The sequence below is a fragment of the Marmota monax genome, unplaced genomic scaffold, assembly GCF_021218885.2.
Source record: "Marmota monax isolate L192 unplaced genomic scaffold, Marmota_monax_Labrador192_F-V1.1 WCK01_AAM20220418_F8-fsc00061, whole genome shotgun sequence".
NCBI classification, from domain to species: Eukaryota; Metazoa; Chordata; class Mammalia; order Rodentia; family Sciuridae; genus Marmota; species Marmota monax.
The window spans coordinates 9,539,045-9,559,285 of NW_026695230.1; the positions used below are offsets into that span (position 1 = coordinate 9,539,045).

Sequence of the window (20,241 nt, forward strand, 5' to 3'; positions counted from 1 at the left end):
ATGGGGGGTGTGAAACTTGCTTTTCGTTTTGTCCTTCGAGTGGGACCAAGTCTGTCTTCCCTCCATTGTAACTTAAAAATCAAAAGAATACTACATCTGGGTTGGGATGCAGTGCTTGCCAAGTATGTGTGATGTCCTTCGCTCAATCTACAGGACCACAAAAAAACTACATCTGAAGTTTACACATCCCCATTAGAAGATGGCCACAACCCCTTAACCACATCAGGCCCCTCTTCATCTCCTTTAGGTCCTCATCCTATCCGATCTTGGTTGTAATTGTGCATATGATCATATAGCATAGTTCTTTTCCCATTGTACTTTTTATGAAAAAAAGTTTTATCATATTATAATCTACGTACCACAAAATTCACTTTTTTTTTTTTTGGTACCAGGGATTGAACCCAGGGGTGCTTAACCGCTGAGCCACATTTCCAGCCCTTTTTTGTATTTTGTTTAGTGACAGGGTTTCAATGAATTGCTTAGGGTTGGTTTTGTTAAGTTGCTGAGGCTGGATTTGAATTAGGGGATCCTCCTGCCTCAGCCTCCCTAGTTGCTGGGATTACAGGAGTGTACCACCGCACCCAGAAAAATTTGCCTTTTTAAGTGTACAACTCAGTGTATTTTGTGTATTCACAGCATTGTGCAGCTGTCAGCACAATTTTATAACATTTTCATCACCTCTCAATAGTAGCCCTGTGCCCACTGTCATTCCCTATCTCCCCAATTCCCTACTCCACCCTTGTCAACTCTTAATCCACTTTCTGTCTCTATGGCTTTGCCTATTCTTTACATTTTACATAAAAGAAATATATAACATGGCATTTTGTGCCTGGCTTCTTTTCCTTAGTGTAGTGTTTTTAGAGTTCATCCACGTTGTGGCACGTATCAGTACTTCAACACTTTTTATGGCCAAATAATATTCCATTGCCCATTGTACTTCTAACTAAGCCTCAAATCCCAGGATTCTGCTCTGACTTTAAAAAGAAAAGTTAAGGGGTTGGGGTGGTGGCTCAGTGGTAGAGCACTTACCTAGCACACATGAGGCACTGGGTTCAATCCTCAGCACCACATAAAAATGAAATAAAGATATCGTGTTCACCTTCAACTAAAAAAAATAAATATTTTTTTTTAAAAGAAAAGTTAAATTCTAGAGGTAATTTAACCTCCAGTCCTTGCCTTCCCTCCTCCTCTGCTGCTATGGTTGCATAAGACAGTTTATATATATATATATGTATATATATATATATATGTGTGTGTATATATATATATATGTATATATATAAACTATACAAACAGAAATTTTTTCATCTTAACCATTTTTAATTGATTAATTTATTGGGGATTGAACTCAGGGATGCTTAACCACTGAGCAACATCCCCAGCCCTTTTTATTTTTTATTTTGAGACAGGGTCTTGCTAAGTTGCTTAGGGTCTCGCTATTCAAGATCCTCCTGCCTCAGCCTCCTGAGCCACTGGGATTTCACGCATGTACTACCCATGCGTGGCCATCCTAACGATTTTTAAGAGTACAGCTCTATATTGTTAAGTACATTCACACTGCTGTTCACCCATCTCCAGAACTTTACACTTGAACAAAACTATTAAACAGCTCCCCATCCTCCCTTTCCCCACTCCTGGCAGCCACTATTCTACTTCCTGTCTCTATGAAATTAACTACTCTAGATACTTCACTCAGTATTTAAATGGAATCCTATAATATTTACAACAGTCTGTTTTTAAATTAGGTAGAAATAGGCAAACTGAACTGGTGAAAGCTATTCCAGAATTTCTCCCTAGACCTTGATCCACTTCCCTAGGAGGCTGTGAGCAGGCTTGACCCTAGTCCTGGTACAGTTTCTAAAGCAGGTGCTGCCCCTCAGGGGGAGGGACTGTATGAAATGGCAAGATAAATCTCAAGAAGAAAATTCTGGTAAGGAGCTAAGAAGGCAATGAACCACCTGCTTGCCTTCCCCAGGAGAAGTCACAGATACAGAAGGATCTGTGGAGGATCGAAGATGTCCTTGCAGGCCTGAGCGCAAATAAAGAGAACTATAGAATCCTGGTGGAATCGGTCAAAAATCCAGGTGAGGAGCATCTCCCTGGGTGTGGGGAATGGGTAGGGGTGGGTGGGATGGCGGTGGAGATGCAGATCTTTGTGGTACTATCACTCCACTGTTCCCCTGAAGAGTAGCGTCTTTATTCCATCCCATGATTATTTCCCTCCATGTCCCTTAGAGAGGAAAACGGTGCCTTTGTTCCCTCACCCGCCTGTGCCTTCACTCTCCACTTCTGAGAGCAAGCCACCCCTGCAGCCCAGCCCTCCCACCAGTCCTGTGCGGACCCCTTTGGAGGTTCGCCTCTTCCCGCAGCTGCAGACCTATGTGCCGTACCGACCTCACCCACCCCAACTGAGGAAAGTGACGTCCCCCCTTCAGTCACCAACTAAGACAAAGCCCAAAGTGGTAAGTTCTGGTGACTTGTTTTCTGAGTGTCTTGTTTTCCTCTCTGGCTGTTGACTGCCCTTTTCTGTCCTCAGATCACCTTATCTTGGGAGAAATGTTCTGCAGAAAACCTGAGGACACAGAAACCCACTGGAGTCCTTGGTCCTGAGCAGTTAAGGAGTTGTATTTACCCTGCTCTTGTGCCTTTGCCTCTTGGGACTGGCAGGGTTCTGAGAGATAGTCTAGCCCAACCCTCCCATTTTGCAGTTGGAAAAATTGAGGCCCAGCAAGAAGTGACTGGACTGAGTGGGGTGGAATTTGTGATCTGCACCGTGTAGAGGGTTGTGTGGCTGTTGGTGAGGCTGTCCCCACACAGGGTCCAAGGAGGCCTGCAGAGGCTTGCCTGCAGTTACATAGCCTGGATTGGGCAAGGAGCTCCTTCCAGCAAGGAGCTACTTCCCACCCCCAAGTTGAGCACTGTGCTGGTCTGTGAGGTTGCATATAGCCTCATAGGGTATGGACAGGAAAGACAGTATCCCCATCCCATAGAGAAGAAAACTAAAGCCCCAGGGTGTTGAAACTCGCCAAAGGTCTCCATATTAGATATTAAAGCCAGCATCTCCATACTCTTCTGTTTTATTCTGGACCCCCAGCCCAGGTCTTTGGGTCAAGTCTGTGGCCCATGTGGGGTAGCCTGCACCAACACCTTGGCTTGCTTGGCATAGAGAGGAGCCAAGCTCTTGGCAAGATCTCGGAGCACAGGAGATTTTAAAGAAATAGAAGATGTGGTCAGGTGCCATGATACTTCTACCTCTACAACAAGGCCAGCCTTGTGTGGAGAACAAAAGGGGTCTGACCCAAAGGCAGGGAAGCCAGAGCTGAAGGGACCTTGGCATGTGGGGCTCCTGGTTTTTGCCAATAAAGGTTTGCAGGAGCCTTGCCTGGAACCATGTGTGCCCAGGGCTTCTGATTAGGTTGACACACAGTGCTGGGAAAGCACAGGCATTCCCTGGACCTCACCATTCACCTGCATCCCTCTGTGGCCTGTGACCCATTCAGAGTCACTGTGAATTTTCCCATTTTGAGATCTCCTTCATAGTCCTAGATCTAAGAAGCAGATTGGAGCACCAACCATAAAATACCAAAACAGAGAGCAGAGATGTCTGAGGCAGATGGCTGTTGATGTACAGCAGGGTACCCATCATCTGGGTTGAGGAATAGGAGGGAAAGGTACAACCTGGGAGCTCGGATGCCTGGAGTCTGGTCCTTGTTCTCTCTCTGTATCCTTGGGTATGTCCATCCTTTTTCTGAGCTTCAGTTTCCCTTGAGTAGACGATCACAGAGACTTCTCACAGTTGGTCCTCTATGGCTCCTGGGCAGGGCTGTTTCTGCTCAGGTGAGAATCAGGGTCACTGGGGGTCTTTTCTCCTTGTTGTAATACATGTGGGCTTACCAGTGTTAGCACTTACGTTGCATATCTGATTTTTAACATCCTGAAAATAACATAGAACAAGAAAATATAATTAAACAACAATGAAGGGACCACTCATGTTATACTAACATCTGGACCAGGGCTGGGGATGTGGCTCAAGCGGTAGTGAGCTCGCCTGGCATGCGTGCGGCCCGGGTTCGATCCTCAGCACCACATACAAACAAAGATGTTGTGTCCGCCGATAACTAAAAAATAAATATTAAAATTCTCAACAAAACAAAACAAAACATCTGGACCAACAAATAGAACTTTGCCCACAAACTTTCAAGGAGTCTTTAGGCGTGTAGGTCCCTTTCAGTTCCAGGCCCCTCCCTTTCTGCCAGAAGTAAGCATGATCCTAATTTATGTATAATATTCCCTGGCTTTTTTCTTTTAGTTTGACCATCTGTGTTTTCATCCCTAAGCACTTTAATTATGCTGGTATGTATCACTGAACTGCCTTTCATCTTGCAACTTTTTTTTTTTTTTAGAGAGAGAATTTTTTAATATTTATTTTTTAGTTATCGGCAGACACAACATCTTTGTATGTGGTGCTGAGGATCGAACCTGGGCTGCACACATCCCAGGCGAGCGCGCTACTGCTTGAGCCACATCCCCAGCCCCTCATCTTGCATCTTTTCAACAATATCATTTGTGAGATTCATCCACATCGTTGCATATAGCTATAGGTCTTTCACTTTCATTTGGCTTCTTTTATTGAATTTAATGTCATTTTTAAATTAGATAATCTCAAAAGAGTGTAAAACCAAAAGATATATTTTCTAAATATATGATAAATCATCTCCCTCCCACCCTCTGTTTCTATAGATATTCTGTACTCTTCAATCATAGGCAGTCAGTGTTTTGTGCATATCTTCCTGAAGAGCTTTGTAAAAATTGGTGATCCCCATGTCTTGTCAAGGTTGGAAACTGCTGATTCTCAGAGAATTAGTGGGTATCTTAAATAGTTTACTTTCTACACATCAGTGAAGTGTGTTGCTTTAAAAGAATTCTGGTAAATCTTTGCAAAGCAAGCTTGGACTGAACCCTTTCCTGAACTCTGCAAAAATCTGAAAAACAAAGCCAAATGAGGCTAAGAAAAGATGAATATAGGAAGAGGGAGGCGAGATGGTCATTAGTGGGTGTGCATGGTAGTTGGGGGCCAGTCTGCAGATGTGGAGAGGAGCCACAACCCTCAGAAAGCACTGTGAACAAGGAGTTTCAAGGAAAACAGTCACATTTGTAACATCCCAGGGCGGGAAGTGAGTCGCTCATCCTATGACTGACTCTTGTGTCTGGAATCAGGAATGAGGAAATAGTTTGTAACCATGCACATTTCTGAGAGAAAGGGAAGAAGTGGTAGACTCTGTTCTTGCTCAGATCATTGCCCTGTTGAAGGATCCAGATTCTGTGCAGGAGCAGTGGGCCAGCTAAGGCTAAGCACAGTGGGGTGGAAAATGTGTTTGTTCTGCAGGGTGAGTACTGTCATCAGCTTAGAAATGACACAGAGTGGGGCTGAGGCTGTAGATCAGTGGTAAAGTGCTTGCCTAGCACATGTGAGGCACTGGGTTCAATCCCCAGCACCACATTAAAAATAAATAAAGATACTGTGTGTTCATCTACAATTAAATAAATATTTTTTTTAAAAAAGAAAAAGAAATGACACAGAGTTAGCAGCCTGCCTTCTTGTGGTGCATGCCAAAGAACTGGAGTGGACAATTTGGTACAATGCCAAGTACAGAACCAGGAGCCTACTTCTTGGATTTGGGGACACAGTACATACAGATAACACTTTGAAAAATAGAAAATATATGAGTCAAAGGGAAGAATAAAGTTGGAGCAGAGGCACGTCCCCTCTTCACAGCTTCTCCAAAGGAAATGTTCACACTGTTTGGTCTCTGAAGTTTCAGCTCGCTAGGTCACCAGTGTGGCATTGCCACTCAGCAGTCCTCCCTCCAGCTCCGTTCCACTGGGCACTGATTCTGGTTCTTTTTCCAACCAGGAAGAGGAGGCACCTCCGAGACCCCCACTCCCTGAACTATACAGCCCAGAAGACCAGCCTCCAGCTGTGCCACCTCTGCCAAGAGAGGCCACTATCATCCGACACACTTCTGTGCGGGGCCTCAAGCGGCAGTCGGATGAGAGGAAGCGAGACCGGGAGCTGGGGCAGTGTGTGAATGGGGACTCACGGGTGAGCTAGAAGGACCCCTGAGGTTGTCCACTGAGAGTGGGGAGAGGAAAGGTGATGTGATGCTGGGCAGGTATGACAGTGTTACACTGCTCACAGGTGGAGCTGCGGTCATACGTTAGTGAGCCCGAGCTGGCCACCCTCAGTGGGGACATGACTCAGCCCTCCCTGGGACTTGAGGGACCTGAGAGCAGGTACCAGACACTGCCAGGCAGAGGTAAGGCAAGACCCTCTACAGAATCTTTTGGGGGAATCCCACCACACACTGCTTCCACCCCTCAGCCCATAGCTGCCTGCAGCGTTAGGCCAAGGCTTGGGTTGATGAAAGGAAGGACCTGGTTTCCCTTCCTCTCACTTATATCCCGATTCTCTTCCTCTTTTATTTTATTTTTTAAAAATATTTTTAGTTATAGATGGACAGAATACCTTTATTTTGTTTATTTAATGTTTTTTATGTGGTACTAGGGATTGAACCCAGTGCCTCCCCTATGCTCTATCACTGAGCCACAATCCCAGCCCCTCTTCCTCTTTTATTATATCTGTCACTGGAAACAGTGATAATAGCAATTACTATAAAACTCAAGACTGTTTAAGTACTTTATATAGACCTCATACTCAGTGCTGTGAGGGAATCGCTACTTCCCACTTTAGAACTTGGGAAACTAAGGCTGAGATGAGTTAAATAACTTGCCAGTTAGCTATTGGTGAGGGAGTCAGAAGACAGTCCCAGGGCTCTGACCTACAGGTTGGGGTGCTGGGCTGTTGCCACCAGCAAGCTAACTCAGGCCCTCCAGAGGGGTTTCTCCTCTTGTGCCACCCTAAGACTCAATCTTTTCTTAAACACTGTCTCAGGTGGAACCCCTCTTTCTGCCCTCCTTATCCCGAGTTGGGTAGTGCAGGATGCGTGAGAATGCAGCAGGAGGCAGGGGGTAGAGGGCACTGGCACCTTCTACCCACACAGCCCAGGGCTCCTGTAGGGAAGGGATGCCTAGAGTGGTTCATAGATCTGCAAGGAGTCTGTCCCTTGTTGGGGACAGAGGGCACCTCTGGACTGACCCATGTCCTCTATCTAGGGCCTTGCTCTAAGGAGAATGAAGGAAAAGTTGAATGGGGGTTGTTGGCTGGGCCCTCTTGGTCCCTCATGGGAGTGGGGGTAATTAGGGAAGGGCCAACGACTGTCTGCCTCATCACAAATATGCTTGACTCCTCTTTCTTCACAAAGGGCTCTCAGGGTCCACATCAAGGCTCCAGCAGTCGTCCACCATCGCTCCCTATGTCACGCTCCGGAGGGGTCTAAATGCTGAAAATAGCAAGGTGACTTTTCTTGTGAGTGATGTTGAGCTGGACATTGACTAGCAATTCTATGAGCACTAAGGATAGCCTCTGAGGTGACCTCAGCCCCTTGTGAGTTCAGGGTCCCTGTCACCCACTGCCTGTCAAGAAAGCCCTGCCTCTCTATTTTCTGAGGACCCTACATTTTCATCTCCAGTCTGGCAGGGTTGTGGGAGGGAGCCCAAGAAATGTGCATCCTGGTGTGCTGCATATGTGTCCAACTGGACAGGCCTGGGCCTCAGTGTTTGCATGTGCAGAATGGGGTGCTGCCCAGAAAGGTGGTGAGGACCAGGGACATCATGATGCTTAGAGAGAGTGGATCTCATAGCCAAGAGGAGTCCAACCAGAGAGTGTGAGAAACTAAGAAAAGGAATGAACTCAGAAGGGCTGCTGCCCTCTGTGTTCCCAGCCCAGCTGCTCTGTGTCTCTCACTTCCTCCTCCTCAGAGACCCAAGAGTGCCTTGGAGCGCCTGTACTCAGGGGACCACCAGCGGGGCAAGATGAGTGCAGAGGAGCAGCTTGAGCGCATGAAGCGGCACCAGAAGGCCCTGGTCCGGGAGCGCAAGAAGACACTGAGCCAAGGAGAAAGGGCGGGCCTGCCCTCATCCCGCTACCTATACCAGCCGCTCCCTGGAGATCTTGGCTCAGTATGTTAGGCAGGCGGGGCTGGGACAGGGAGCAGAGCTTTCCCTCGAACTGAGCACAGCTTCTCCAAGTTCCCCAAACACAAGCACGACACACCCATGAGTGAGTGGGCTGTTCACTAACGTAGATGGTTGAGAGAACATCCCATGGGGCTATTCGTCCACAACCCTGTCTACATGCGTGAGCTGGTCAAAGGGTGACCTGGAACTGGAGCAGGAAAGAGGATCCCACATTAGAGTTCCAGGAGTGTGAGAAAATATCCATTTCAGTTTTCTAAGCTAAGCACGAGAGAGGCTTTTGCAGGCATTCAGATCTTTCAGCTGAATTAAGGACTTGGGAATTTGGAGTTGAGGAGGAAGATGGCGATATGATTTGATGAGAAGTGCAAGCGAACCAACCAGCCTCCCAATTTTCCAAACAGATGTTGGAGGAAAGGAAGTCAGCTGCCCAAGGGTTGGTGGCCCACAATCTCAAAGGCGGTAGTCTCCTGCAGCATGTGGTGCTGAGAGGCCTCAGCATGCCCAGGAGAGCCAGGGGATTGGTGCTGCCCCTGGTGGTGCTCACTGGCACTGCATCCTGCCCAGAGTCGCCTTAGGTCTCTTTTGGAAACATTTTATATAACTTTTCTGTTTGAAATCATGTTTCCCTAGACCTCTAGCCTGACTGTTCTTTCCCTAATTCATTGCACAAGCTCTTTTGCTTTTAGTGTTACCGCTCATTACCTCTCTAATCCTGCCTGATTGTGTTTACAGAAGCTTCTGATTTGTAAAGAACATTATCTAACTGGCCTGTGCTCTTTGTTACCAGGCTTGTAATAGCCTCTGTTGTTTCCCTAGCTTAGCAAGCACCCCCAGATGTCACTCACCTTTCTGTTGCCCTCCTTTGTGCAGGTCTACTGACTCTAAAGCTGCCCCACAGCTTGAGCCAACCTGCTGCCTGAGGACCACAGTCATTGGCAGAGGTCTGGGCATTATGAATTTATCAAAATCCATGCCTTACACCTGGACAGTAGACATGGACTTCAGAGATTGTATGTTTGAATAAGTGCTACCAAATCTGAGGTTGTTCGATTTTAACTCTTTCAGTTCTATCACATAATTTCTTGTGGAAAACCTTTTGTGTTTCTGATATTTAATAACTTGAATTGATAGCAAAATAAACTATGTATTCAGAGGGACTCTCTGCAGCTATTAGCTCAGATACCAAAGGGATAAGACCCAGGACAGTCAAACCTTTAAAAGCTGCAAACCCAGTAACTTCTAAACTTCATAAGCAAATGTCATATGGGCTAATACTGACTTTTTACAACCTGATGTCTCAAATGTAGAGATTATCTAAAACTCATAAGTTGAATACCTTGTAATTTTTCTCTTAAGACTTGTGTAAGTCTCTGCATCAGCGCCAATAAACGTGTTGCCTAATAACAATGGATTGGCGTGGTTCTTCCCTAGGATACTCTCTAGAGTGTAGTGGACTTTTCCTGTTTGTGGAAACAATCAGGCTGGGTTTAAATGAGGACTTGTCTCTATTTGGAGAACTTGTGAGCGTGTAAGAGAATGTGCATTTTCTTTTTGAATCATTAAAATAATTCATCCCTGAACTTTAGCTACCTAATCCTGTAATTGGAAAACCATCACCCAAGGGCGATGACATAGTTTGGAGTCAGTACTGAGAGCTTGTGCATGAATGGGTGAAATGTGCTGATATGGCTATGGGTTTGGGGTTTGGAACAACTTGAGGGCCATGACTGCGTAGGGCTCTGAGGTGGGTGGGTTGGGAGGAGGAGATGACCTGGGATGGGTAAGTACCTTCTTTGTTCATTCTCAAGAGAAGAGAGGCTTTGAGCCTGCTCTGTTTTCAACAACCTGCTCAACAGTCAGAGGCCTGTGAGGACACAGGCCCAGGGTGAACAGGGAACCACCACAGAATTGAGCAGTTGTGCTTGGATCTTAAAATGGTTGGATTACATTTTCTCTTTTATGAAGAGTTCCTTGTTACAAGGAAATAGCCTTGGAATTATTACATTTGATTTGGCACTTAATTTAGTCTAAAGAAAGTGCCTATTCCAAATACTGTCATACACCACAGTTTGTCTGCTTCACTGGGTCCAACCTGTTCCTTCTTGGACTTCCTCAGCCCTGCTGTGGGTACAGTATCCCCCACCCCAAATGGATCCTGTTGGGAATACCTTATAGGCTTTTGGTTATTTCTACTTGCTTAGCAAGACCCTAAAGTCTTGTTTTATTCATTGTTTCTGAACCTGGGACATAAGGCTTCTGAACCCAAAAGGCCTATCACCTGTGGGGCAGCACACAAGCCAAATCCACCATCGGAAGCTCTGTTCCAGGTTCTCTTTGGGGTCTTGCTCTCAGACCTGGGAGCATTCAATATCCCTGGGGACCATCACAAACTTATATTGCCCACAGAAAGCATGTTTGAACTCTGGGGGTCCCAGATCAGAGAGCAATCAGCAATGTGAAATGGGCCATGTGAAGGAAACAAGGACCTTGTTCTCCAGTACATACAGAGTTACAGCACAATACTTTTCCCTGATGGGTCACAGATCCATCTTCCCAAGGGCCCCATGCCTGAAGGACTCATTCAAAAGTGGACCAGCAAGTCTCTCAGCAGTCAGGAAGTGACTGCAATTAACCTTCTTATTCTGTTGCCAGTGGAAGCGAGAGCAGGACTTTGACCTACAGTTATTGGAACGAGCCATGCAAGGGGAAAGAAAAGACAAGGAGGAGAATGGCTGGTTGAAAGTGCAGGCCCTGCCTGTCACAGAGTTGGACCTGGAACCTCAAGACTATGACTTGGACATCAGCAGAGAGGTGAGGGCAGGGGCTCCCTTCATGTCCCCCCCACAAGGAGGCATGGCCTTTGGACTGCCATCCTGATCAACCCTCCCACCAAGGGTATGTCCTGAATGGAGACACGATTTGGCTTCACTTTGGCCCAAGAGAATGAATGGATAGCAGCTTGAGGCAATAAAAGGAACCTAGGTGTTTGATGTAATTTGGGACAAACATAATAGTAACTTCTCAATCCTCATTAATAAAGTGGGATTAAGCAACTCAATATAATTCCTAGGAGGTTTAGCAGTGATCAGAAAGCCTGACACACAGTACATTTGTTGAGACAGTAGGTGCTATTGTTAGAAAAGGTTCCCTGGAATACCAAGAGTTAACCTTGTAACTGTCCAGCCAGCTGACTTGTGTTGTCAGACTGAGGGGAAAACATGGGACAGGTTTGAAAATCACCTTGAAATTTCCAGCCAGGATAAAAGTGAGGAGATGGTGCCTAATAGCTCTGGTCTGAATTCCTCTGTCGCCCTCTGGTGGCATGTGTGTATCATGTCAGGGCAGGCCTAGGAAAGCAAGTAACCACCTCCATCCCAGGGAAAAGAAAGGGGCAGGGGATGACAGTCTGGGTCTTCTAGACATTCATGGTCTCCTGTGGCCTGTATTGTGCCATCTGTAAGCTCTCCAGGGCAGTGTCTGTGACTTCTTGACTCACCTTTGTATCCTTAGCACCATGTCAGAACCCAATAAGTGCTCTGTAAATATTTACTGAAGGAAGACTTTGTTGAATGAATCACCGTGGCCCATAAATGTCAAGAAAACATTTTTACAAAGACTTGGCCTGCCCTGAAACTGCATGAGGGGAAGTGTTCTCACCACATGACGGATGGATTTGGTTTTAATAAACATCCCCCACAGGTTTGTCTGGTCTGAGAATGAGTGCCAAAGGGGAGCTATGCCTCCAGGTACCTTCCTCCTATTTTTAAGAGGCATGGCCAGACCACTCACAAGCTGATTTTGCCAGTAGGATCTACCTGACTTGATTGGTTAGGCACTCATGGGGGCTTTGAGAACAAAGGAGCTTTATGTGGGCAAATAGGTGCTTATGGAGTTACTGGGTTCTGGGGGTCAGCTGGGACTTCAGGGGTTAACAAAACTTGGTCATCTGCCCCTTGACCTTTTCTTTTTGGCTGCTGAAATACCAAAGATCTTTACTTTCTCAGATTCACAAAGAAGCCTCCACGTGCTGTCTTGGCAGTACACATGTGCACTATAGCGTCCTAATTTGCCGGTCAGCCCAGGGAAAAAAAATCCTTCCTTATCTCTAACCCAAATTCCTCCTGCTACAATGTAATCTACTTCCTTCCTCTAGATCTGTCCTCATTGGAAATAACAGAGAAGAGCTTATTTCTTGCCATCTTTCAGCAAAATGCAAGGGCTACATGAGTTTAAATCTGTTGGCCGTGAATAAAATCAGCCAAGTTGAGAACCAAAAAAAAACTACTTTGGGGCTAATTAGAATTGCAGTCCAGGAAAACAAGATTCAAGCATTCTTGAAAGTGTGTTCTGAGGTTTTATAAAATGATGGTTACATTTGTAGCATTAAACCACAAGGGGGGTTAGGAATTATGATTGTTGCTGACAAAAATTAAGCTTTTCTTGTAAGAAAGGGATTGGATACAGTCTGAGTCTGGATAGTTTGTGGGGAGGGATCTGTTGTACAGAATGTCATCAGCCGATAGTATTTCAAAGATAAGCTCACCTCTAGGTGGGCATGTTTGCAGCTCAGTTCAAAGGATCTGTTGCAGACAAATCTGAGATCTGATTAACAGTGGCCTCCTGACTCCATTTTAAGTGTGCTGAACCAATGATATTCCATTTTTATTTTCTTTTTCCTCCATAAATCTAAAATTAGATTTGTCCTAGGATCAGATTTAACTTGTTTTAGGGGAGCTTCAATCAACCCCATTTTAATAAGGGCCTGCAAAATTTGCCTTTAGTGTTCTTAATCCTGAGCATTATTTTACCAAATTGAGTTGGTCACTGGGTGAATGAAATACTTTGAGGGTTGGGGGTAGGTCTATTTCCTTCCTGGAAAGCAGCAGATACAGTATAGCTGCCTCCTATCTAGATCAGAAGAACTTTTGTAGAACAGAAACCACTATCACTTTCTTACATCCATCTCTCCATCCATCCATTCATCCATCTGTCCCATCATCCATTCAAAGAGGATTTGATGAAGGACTACTTGAGTGCCAGTCCCTGCATTAGACAGTGAGAGACAGTGATAAACAGAAAATGAGAGTAATGGAGGTTAGAAGAAGGACTGGGGAAGGGATTGGGGTGGGGTTGAAGGATGAGAGTCAGTGAAGCAAAAGAGGAGCATCCCAGTCAGGCGAAGAGCAGGAAGAAAGGCCCCACTGTTGGAGTGGCCCTTAAGGAACTGCTGGGTCAGTGTGGCTGGAGAAGTCACAGGGGCCAGATCACTAGGGCCTTGAGGGCAGTCCTAAGGATTATCATTTTTCTCTTAAAAGCTTTCAATGGGCGTTTGGCCTTGCCTTTCTCTTTCCTTAGCTTAGAGGAGGTTGATAAGTTGGTACGTTATCAACCCCACCATAAGTGATTGTCTGGTATAGCTGGCTTTGGTGTCAAACCAGGTTCAAATCCTGATCCACAATTGACTCATTTTATGATTTCAGCAAGTTACTTCATCTCTGTGGACTTCCTCATGGTGGGACAGTGGGGAAAGCAGGTCCCAAGCCAAAACATCTTAGCCTTCCCTTCCACCTTACCTCCTGGTCCTCTCCCCAGCTATCCAAACCAGAGAAGGTCTCTATCCCTGAGCGTTATGTGGAGCTGGATCCTGAAGAGCCACCTAGCCTGGAGGAGTTGCAGGCACGGTATCGGAAAGCTGAGAAGATTCGCAACATCCTCGCCCGGTCAAGGTCAGCTCTTACTTGTCTTACTAGTCTTTATATCCCGCTAGTATTGGCCCCACATGACATCTCATATGTGAGGAGACCAGGGCCAGGTTGGCTGGGGTGCATGTTTTGTCAATGTCTGTCTAAGGTGAGCTCCACTCATTGGAGGGGGCAGACAGGTCCTCAGATCAGTGAGAAATCTCACCTAAATCAACTAGAAAGTCCTAAAATACAACAGGAACCCTCACTCCCAAATCTGTCCCTGGTGATCCTAGAAAATGTGAGAAATGGAGCCCAGTTTGGAATTGAAGTGGACTCAGTTGGAGCTTAGCTCTAGTGATGGCCCTCCCATCATTTGGGCTCTTGCTTCCGCACACAGACCTGTAGACCAGGCCCTAGCCTTGTCCTGAGGGTGCCAGAGGCTTTGCCCACTATCCTGGATGTTGGGCTGGAACCCTAGGAAGTGGCTTTTCTGGCTCCTCTGCCTCCATAGCTTTAGAAACTTGTCATATATGAGCTTCCCTCACAGAGCTAGGTTAGCCGTTTTGTGTCTGAATTTAACAGGCGCCTCCAGATGGAGCCCTTAACTTAACGCCTGTGACCCTCCTATAATCATTGGATTGCTGGGGAGAAGCATGTACTCTTAAGTCTTGGGAGAAAGTCCACAGTTTGTAGCTGATGCTCTCCAAGTGTTGAGAACCTCCAGATCAGGAAAACCCTTCACTCCTGAGCTGATGCCCAGGATGGTGAGGGGCTATCATCTGCTTTCCGCCCCCCTGCAGCATGTGCAACCTGCAGCCGACGTCAGGCCAGGACCGCAACAGCCTGGCCGACCTGGACTCGCAGCTGCAAGAGCAGGAGCGTATCATCAACATCTCCTATGCCTTGGCCTCTGAGGCCTCCCAGCGCAGTAAGCAGGTGGCAGGTAAGGCCTGATGCCAGCCTCTAAGACCCAGTTCCCACCTGCTGTTCCTTGGGGCTTGGGCCCAACACAGCCTGTCCCAGAGCCAGGGAGTCAGTGGAAGTTGGCAGTTGAGAGCCAACTCTGACTAGAGGGTGTGCTGTCCTTGGAGGGAGGGTGTTGCTGTACGACTTCAGGTTTGTCAGGCTACTGAGCCAAGGGGCCAGGGCTAAGGTTTGTTTCCTCATGAAGAAGGAGCATTAAAGCCTCTGGTGCTTCTTCCCTGTTTACCCATCAGAGCATGTTGTGCCAGAAAGCAGAACTTGGAAAGTGAGACTCTGACAGCCAAATGGAAAGAAATATCACCATGTGTGTTTGCATGGCACATGGGTGTGTGCATGTGTTTGTAAAGGGGACTCCCACCTCCTTCCTCCACCCATGTCTTCCCTCTGTGTGGGAGACCTCTGTGTGTCTAGGTGCTGCCTCTGACCAGGGGTGCTCCTTCTGGTGTGGGGATGGTCATAGAACCTTAAGTGATGTCACAAGTCTCTACAGGTTTTCCAACTCTGGCTATAGGATCTAGTAATGGAAGGGTGGGGCCTTCAGGGCCCTGTGGTGACTGACACCCTGGGGAGTCTGGTGTGGGAAGTAGAGCTTTGCTTTGACCTTAGGGGGCCATGGGAGTGACCCGTGACAAAGAGAGGGCTCATAGTCTCAGCAAAAAACTGTTCTTTGTCCCTGTAGAGTCCCTGAAATCCCTGCTATCCTCACTCCCTTCAAAGACATGCTGAGGGGGCTGAGAGGTGGTCAGCATGGTGCTCTACAGCTAAGGACATAGGAGACAACCATCCAGACCCCTCTTCCTAATGACCTTGCGCTCCTCTCAGCAGCTTCTGAGCTCCTTCCCATGAGACTACCCTCACCCCAAGGCCCCTCCTCTCTGCTGTGCTTGCTCTAATTCTGGATCTGCCATCTTCAACTCCCTTACCACCAGCAGCTGGGCACTGCAGCTCCGTCATCCTTGGTCAGTTGGTGGCCTTTTTTACCTCCAACTCAGTAATGAACTGCACTTTTCCTTGCTCTTGCTTCCTCTTCTGTCTCAGGACCTATTAGGAACCACAGGCATTGGATCCTCCCAGGCCCAGGTCATTAGTGGGGGTCAGCAGGGCCCATGCCACCCAATCCTGCCAAGTGGGGGTGTCTGGTGCTGCAGGAATATATGAGTCTAAAACATCACTTAATTCATGTGTGCTCCGTCTAGCGCAGCAGCTGGCCCTCCTCCCGCCTAAAGCCCCCTTGTCCTCCAGGACGATGTCACCTTACTCCCCCTTAAGCAACGGACTCCACTACACCTTTGTCTAACACCTTCCAAGTAAGAGCCCCTGCCTGACGTGCCCCTGCGCTGCTCCCTGCTCCTCTCCTAGTGCTAAGCATGCCCCCAACTCCTTACCCTGCTGAGCTGATTGCAGTGATTCCTGCTGATATTCCCTTCTGTTGACACAGTGGCCGCTGGAGGGACCCGCCTGGAGAGTAGGCACGTTGGAGAATTGATGCTTTTTAGGTACTCTGTCCTCGGTAGCCCCCATACTATAGAGACCGCAACCTGGGTCACTCCCTCCCTGAAATCTCACTCCACACATCTTATTCTCCTTCCTCAGGACAACTTGACAACCCAAAGACCAGCACAGACCATGGCTGCCAGCCTTGGGGGTTGGAAAAAGAAGAGTTAGATCTTGGCCTTTCAGGCTTTAACCAAAGAAATTGAAGAACTGCAAGTTCCTTAGAAAAAGGCCAGATAGGCCAGTGCACAAGCAGGCTGGGTGCACTCCATGTCACACAGCATTGATGTCAGAGCAAGGACTGGGACTGCCTTTTTAGTCACTTAGCAACTTAGAGAGGCCCAGAGCCACATACAATTGGCTCTCAGCCAGTCGGGATTGGGAGGAAGGTCTGGCACCCTCCCCGTGGTGAGATGCAGATGGGGTAGAGAATGAGCCCTGGACCAGGAACCAGGAGGCCCACGTCTGGTAGGTTTTGAGTGGGCTCATGTCCTGTGCCAGTTGCTGCAGAGCCTCTTGCCTCACCTGGACAGGGAAGGATCAGATAGAGGTCTTACTGGTCCCTCCCCTGACACTCACTGTCATTTTTCAAAGTATTCCCCTCTCTTTCCTTTATATTTGTTATAGTTAACCTTGTTGAGTACCCACTATGTGCCAGGCATTGTGCTAAACGTCTCTTTTGACCCACACAACAACCCTGTGAAGATATTTACCCCCATTTTACAGATGAGAAAACGAAGCTCAGAGACCTTGAGGGACTTGTCCAAGGAGTCGCAGCTTGTAAGTTTCAGGGTTTGAAGCCCTTTGGTGTAGTCCAGAGCCTTTGTTCTCCATCACCACTCATGGACTTGTCTGGGCCACCCCAGGAGCTCTAGATGTCTGAAGAGAGGGAAGTGAGGGACACTACTTGTGTTGCCACAGGTGGAAATATGATTTTTGGCAGGGGTCCTCCAGCTGGGCATTCCCTAGGTTTTGGTTCCCTGGCCAAGTCTGCCTGAGGGTGGAAGGAAGAGGTCAGCCTTCTTGGGCCTGGCACTCAGATGTGGTGAGGAAGCCCAGAACTAGGAATCCTGGGGAGAAGCTTCAGCTGGGTCCTTTGTAAATGCTTTAGGGGCCTTCCAGGAGCATGGTAGGGTGTGGTTTCCTCCTAGAGATCTGAGAGGGATAATACCACACAGGCAGAGAGATAGGAAAGAGGCTTCACCCACCCTGGTTCTGGGGTGTTAGGCCTTGAATGCTCTTTTTATAATACATCCATATTCTTCTTCCCCTCACTGCCTCATTTGGAGGGTGGCATGATCCTCTATTTTTAGATTAGAAAAACAGCCCACAGAGGCTGAGTTATACAGAATTATTCAATGATGAAGGGCAAGGCCATAAATGGACCCCAGAGTCTTGCCCAGGTCCTTTGCTCTATTGCACAGAGATCCAGTTTAGGGACCTGCATGTGTCTGATGTACTTCCTAGAAGCAGAGACAGGGTGAGGCGCAGAGCCAAAGAGTCCTAGAAGCCAGTGGTCCCTCAGCAGCGGCCACATTGCCTAAGCCCTGTGCTCTGCTGCTCTGTCAATCCTGTCTGCCATTCTCTGTCGTCTGTGCACAGACATGCCCACTGCCTACTTTCCAGACATGAGGAGGGATCCCAACAACCTCTTATTATCTCATGTTTTTTTTTTTTTTTTTTGCCAGCCCAGGCAGTGATGGAACCGTGACCCATTGTGCAGAGGAAAAGCCTGGAGCCAGGGGCCCAGTGGAATCAACTTTCTCCCAGGAGATCGGCTTTTCTGCCCCCATGGAAACCCCTCCCAGCTGAGCAAGGGTTCTGGCTGGAAGAAGGAGCAGTCCACCAACCATGGGACAATCCCTGTGGGGCTCAGTCCTAACACACACTACTTTTTCAATTCAGACTCCTTTTTACAACCAACAAAAAGCACTTTTGATATACACTGTAAAATACTGACACTGTATTTTAGAATCAGAATATATTTTATAATGTTCACCTCAAGGGCTGAGTGGCTGGAAAGGTGAGAATGCAGGATTTTGTTGCTGCACATATAGATTCAGGTACTGTTGGGATAGTAAGTGTGGGTGGTGGGGATAAAGGCAGGGCAAGAAGAGGTCAGTCCAACTACTGATGAACTCAGGGGAAAGTTGGATTGACAATGTGCTTCCAGTGGATTCCAGCATTAATCTTGTTGGCATGCTGTCTGAGAAAAGAGGGCCCCTTGGCTGCAGAGATGAGCCATCCCTGACTTGACCTGACCTGACCTGATGACCAGCTCTGGGTGAAACTCCACCAGTATGCAAGGGGAACCCAAGTCTACAACTTAGCCCTTGGTTTTGGTTTAGGGACAACAGTGTGATCAAGAGCTTTGTCCTCTCCAACCTGCCCAGGAGGCTCCCTTAGCAAAGGGCTCTTCTCAGAAGAAAAGCAATTTGCTTTATTAAAAAATATATATACATGCACACACGTACACATTCATTTTGAGGTACAGAAAAGGTAAGATGAATCAACTTTTTTGTATTGTAGCAATAAGCTCCACACTAGGTGACATCTGTCTGAAAATCCCTGACTGAATGCTTCCCTTCAGGGAGGCTGTGTTGGGAACATTGGCTGCCTGCCCTGGAGAGCCCCAGGTCAGCTGCTCTAGGACTTGGGTCTGGTAGCAACAGAACAAGCAATGTGCTCTCCACCATCTCCAATGGGCCTGTCACCAGTGGGGCCACCATGGCAGGACTTGGACTTGACTTTCAGACCCAGGGAGGCTACCAAGCCAGGTGCAGTGTTTATGATCCTTTATTTAAGTTATATCATGATATCTTCTATATAGAAAAAGATGTTTAAAAGGAAAAAAACAGACACAAAAACCTCCATTGGGTGGAGCCACACTTTAGATCAAAATTTAACTATGCTCAGAAAAACAAACAAAAATCTTGAATATATTTAGAAGTTGCTATCTATTTTTAACTAACTCCATATGCTGCCAGTATCAACTTCATGACATTTGCCAAAATAAAATTTTATTTTTGCCTTTATAAGATTTTGTTGAAAAAAAATGAAATGACTATTTTGCAAGAAGAAGTTAATTTAAATAAAGGTGTGATGGTTTGCAAAAAAAAATGTGATGTACAGATTAAAATATTAATCTGATATGTTTCCTGTTTCTTGCTGGCTGTGTTCTCTCACAAGTGGTGGTGGTGATTTTTTTCCATTTCTTGGGAAAGTCCTCATTTCTTAGCTCTCACCCCTGCTTATGTTCACCTATGAAAATCCTCTCCTGATGACAGTTCCTTGACATTTGATTGGCTTTGGAAGTCTCAGGAAAGGAGGATTGGCGTCTCAGTCCTTGGCTGGGCTTAGCAGCTGCTCCGGTGGCCCCCACCTCACCCAGCCTACGAGCCGCCAGGCTGTGGACTCCCGTGTGGGGCTGATTTGGCAGGCAGACTGCAATCCAATCTGAGATAGCATAGGGGACACCACAGGCCCCCTTCCAACCCACATACCATTGGCTCCTTCCAATGAAGCGGGTTAGTGACGGACCATTGCAAACTAGATTTGTATTTAATTCGTTTTGACTTGTGATGTATGCTTAAAACAGAAGGCAAGAGGCCAGTTTGGTCGAGGGATGTGTCTACTTCCAGGATTGTTGTTATGGCAGTTTTTCTACATTGCCAAGAAGAGAATCCAAGTTTTGGGGTGACTTTCTAATTATTTAAACTGGGAAAAATAGATTCCAAGGCATTCTGGACAAAGGATACTGCTGCTTTTTTAACCACTGATTATTTTTTAATTTTGAAAAAAAATACTCTAGTTTTAAACATTACTTGGCGATATCACCATAACCGATGAAAGGGATAGGGTTGGGGGATAATTCCATTACTGAGTGCAGTGGCCTCCCAACAAAAATAAAAACAAACACAAACCCACAGGAGGCAATACCCAACTCACAGGGTAGCCATCTGTAGACATTTTCTCAGTGAAA

General features: G+C 46.9%; 1 protein-coding gene across 6 annotated transcripts in view; it reads left to right on the forward strand.

Annotated features, from left to right (window-relative positions):
* Positions 1-19,409, forward strand: part of Plekha7 (pleckstrin homology domain containing A7) — a 215,618-nt gene extending 196,209 nt beyond the window's left edge. For all 6 annotated transcript variants that reach the window (XM_058576952.1, XM_046438058.1, XM_058576955.1 and 3 more), the window contains 11 exons: positions 1,976-2,084; positions 2,236-2,462; positions 5,915-6,103; positions 6,200-6,317; positions 7,323-7,426; positions 7,879-8,079; positions 10,750-10,908; positions 13,690-13,823; positions 14,582-14,724; positions 15,962-16,072; positions 17,948-19,409. In XM_058576952.1, coding sequence (XP_058432935.1) covers positions 1,976-2,084; positions 2,236-2,462; positions 5,915-6,103; positions 6,200-6,317; positions 7,323-7,426; positions 7,879-8,079; positions 10,750-10,908; positions 13,690-13,823; positions 14,582-14,724; positions 15,962-16,062 — 1,485 coding nt within the window. In that variant the 3' untranslated portion in view covers positions 16,063-16,072; positions 17,948-19,409. The remainder of the gene's footprint in view (positions 1-1,975; positions 2,085-2,235; positions 2,463-5,914; positions 6,104-6,199; positions 6,318-7,322; positions 7,427-7,878; positions 8,080-10,749; positions 10,909-13,689; positions 13,824-14,581; positions 14,725-15,961; positions 16,073-17,947) is intronic.
* The last annotated feature ends 832 nt before the right edge of the window (positions 19,410-20,241 follow it).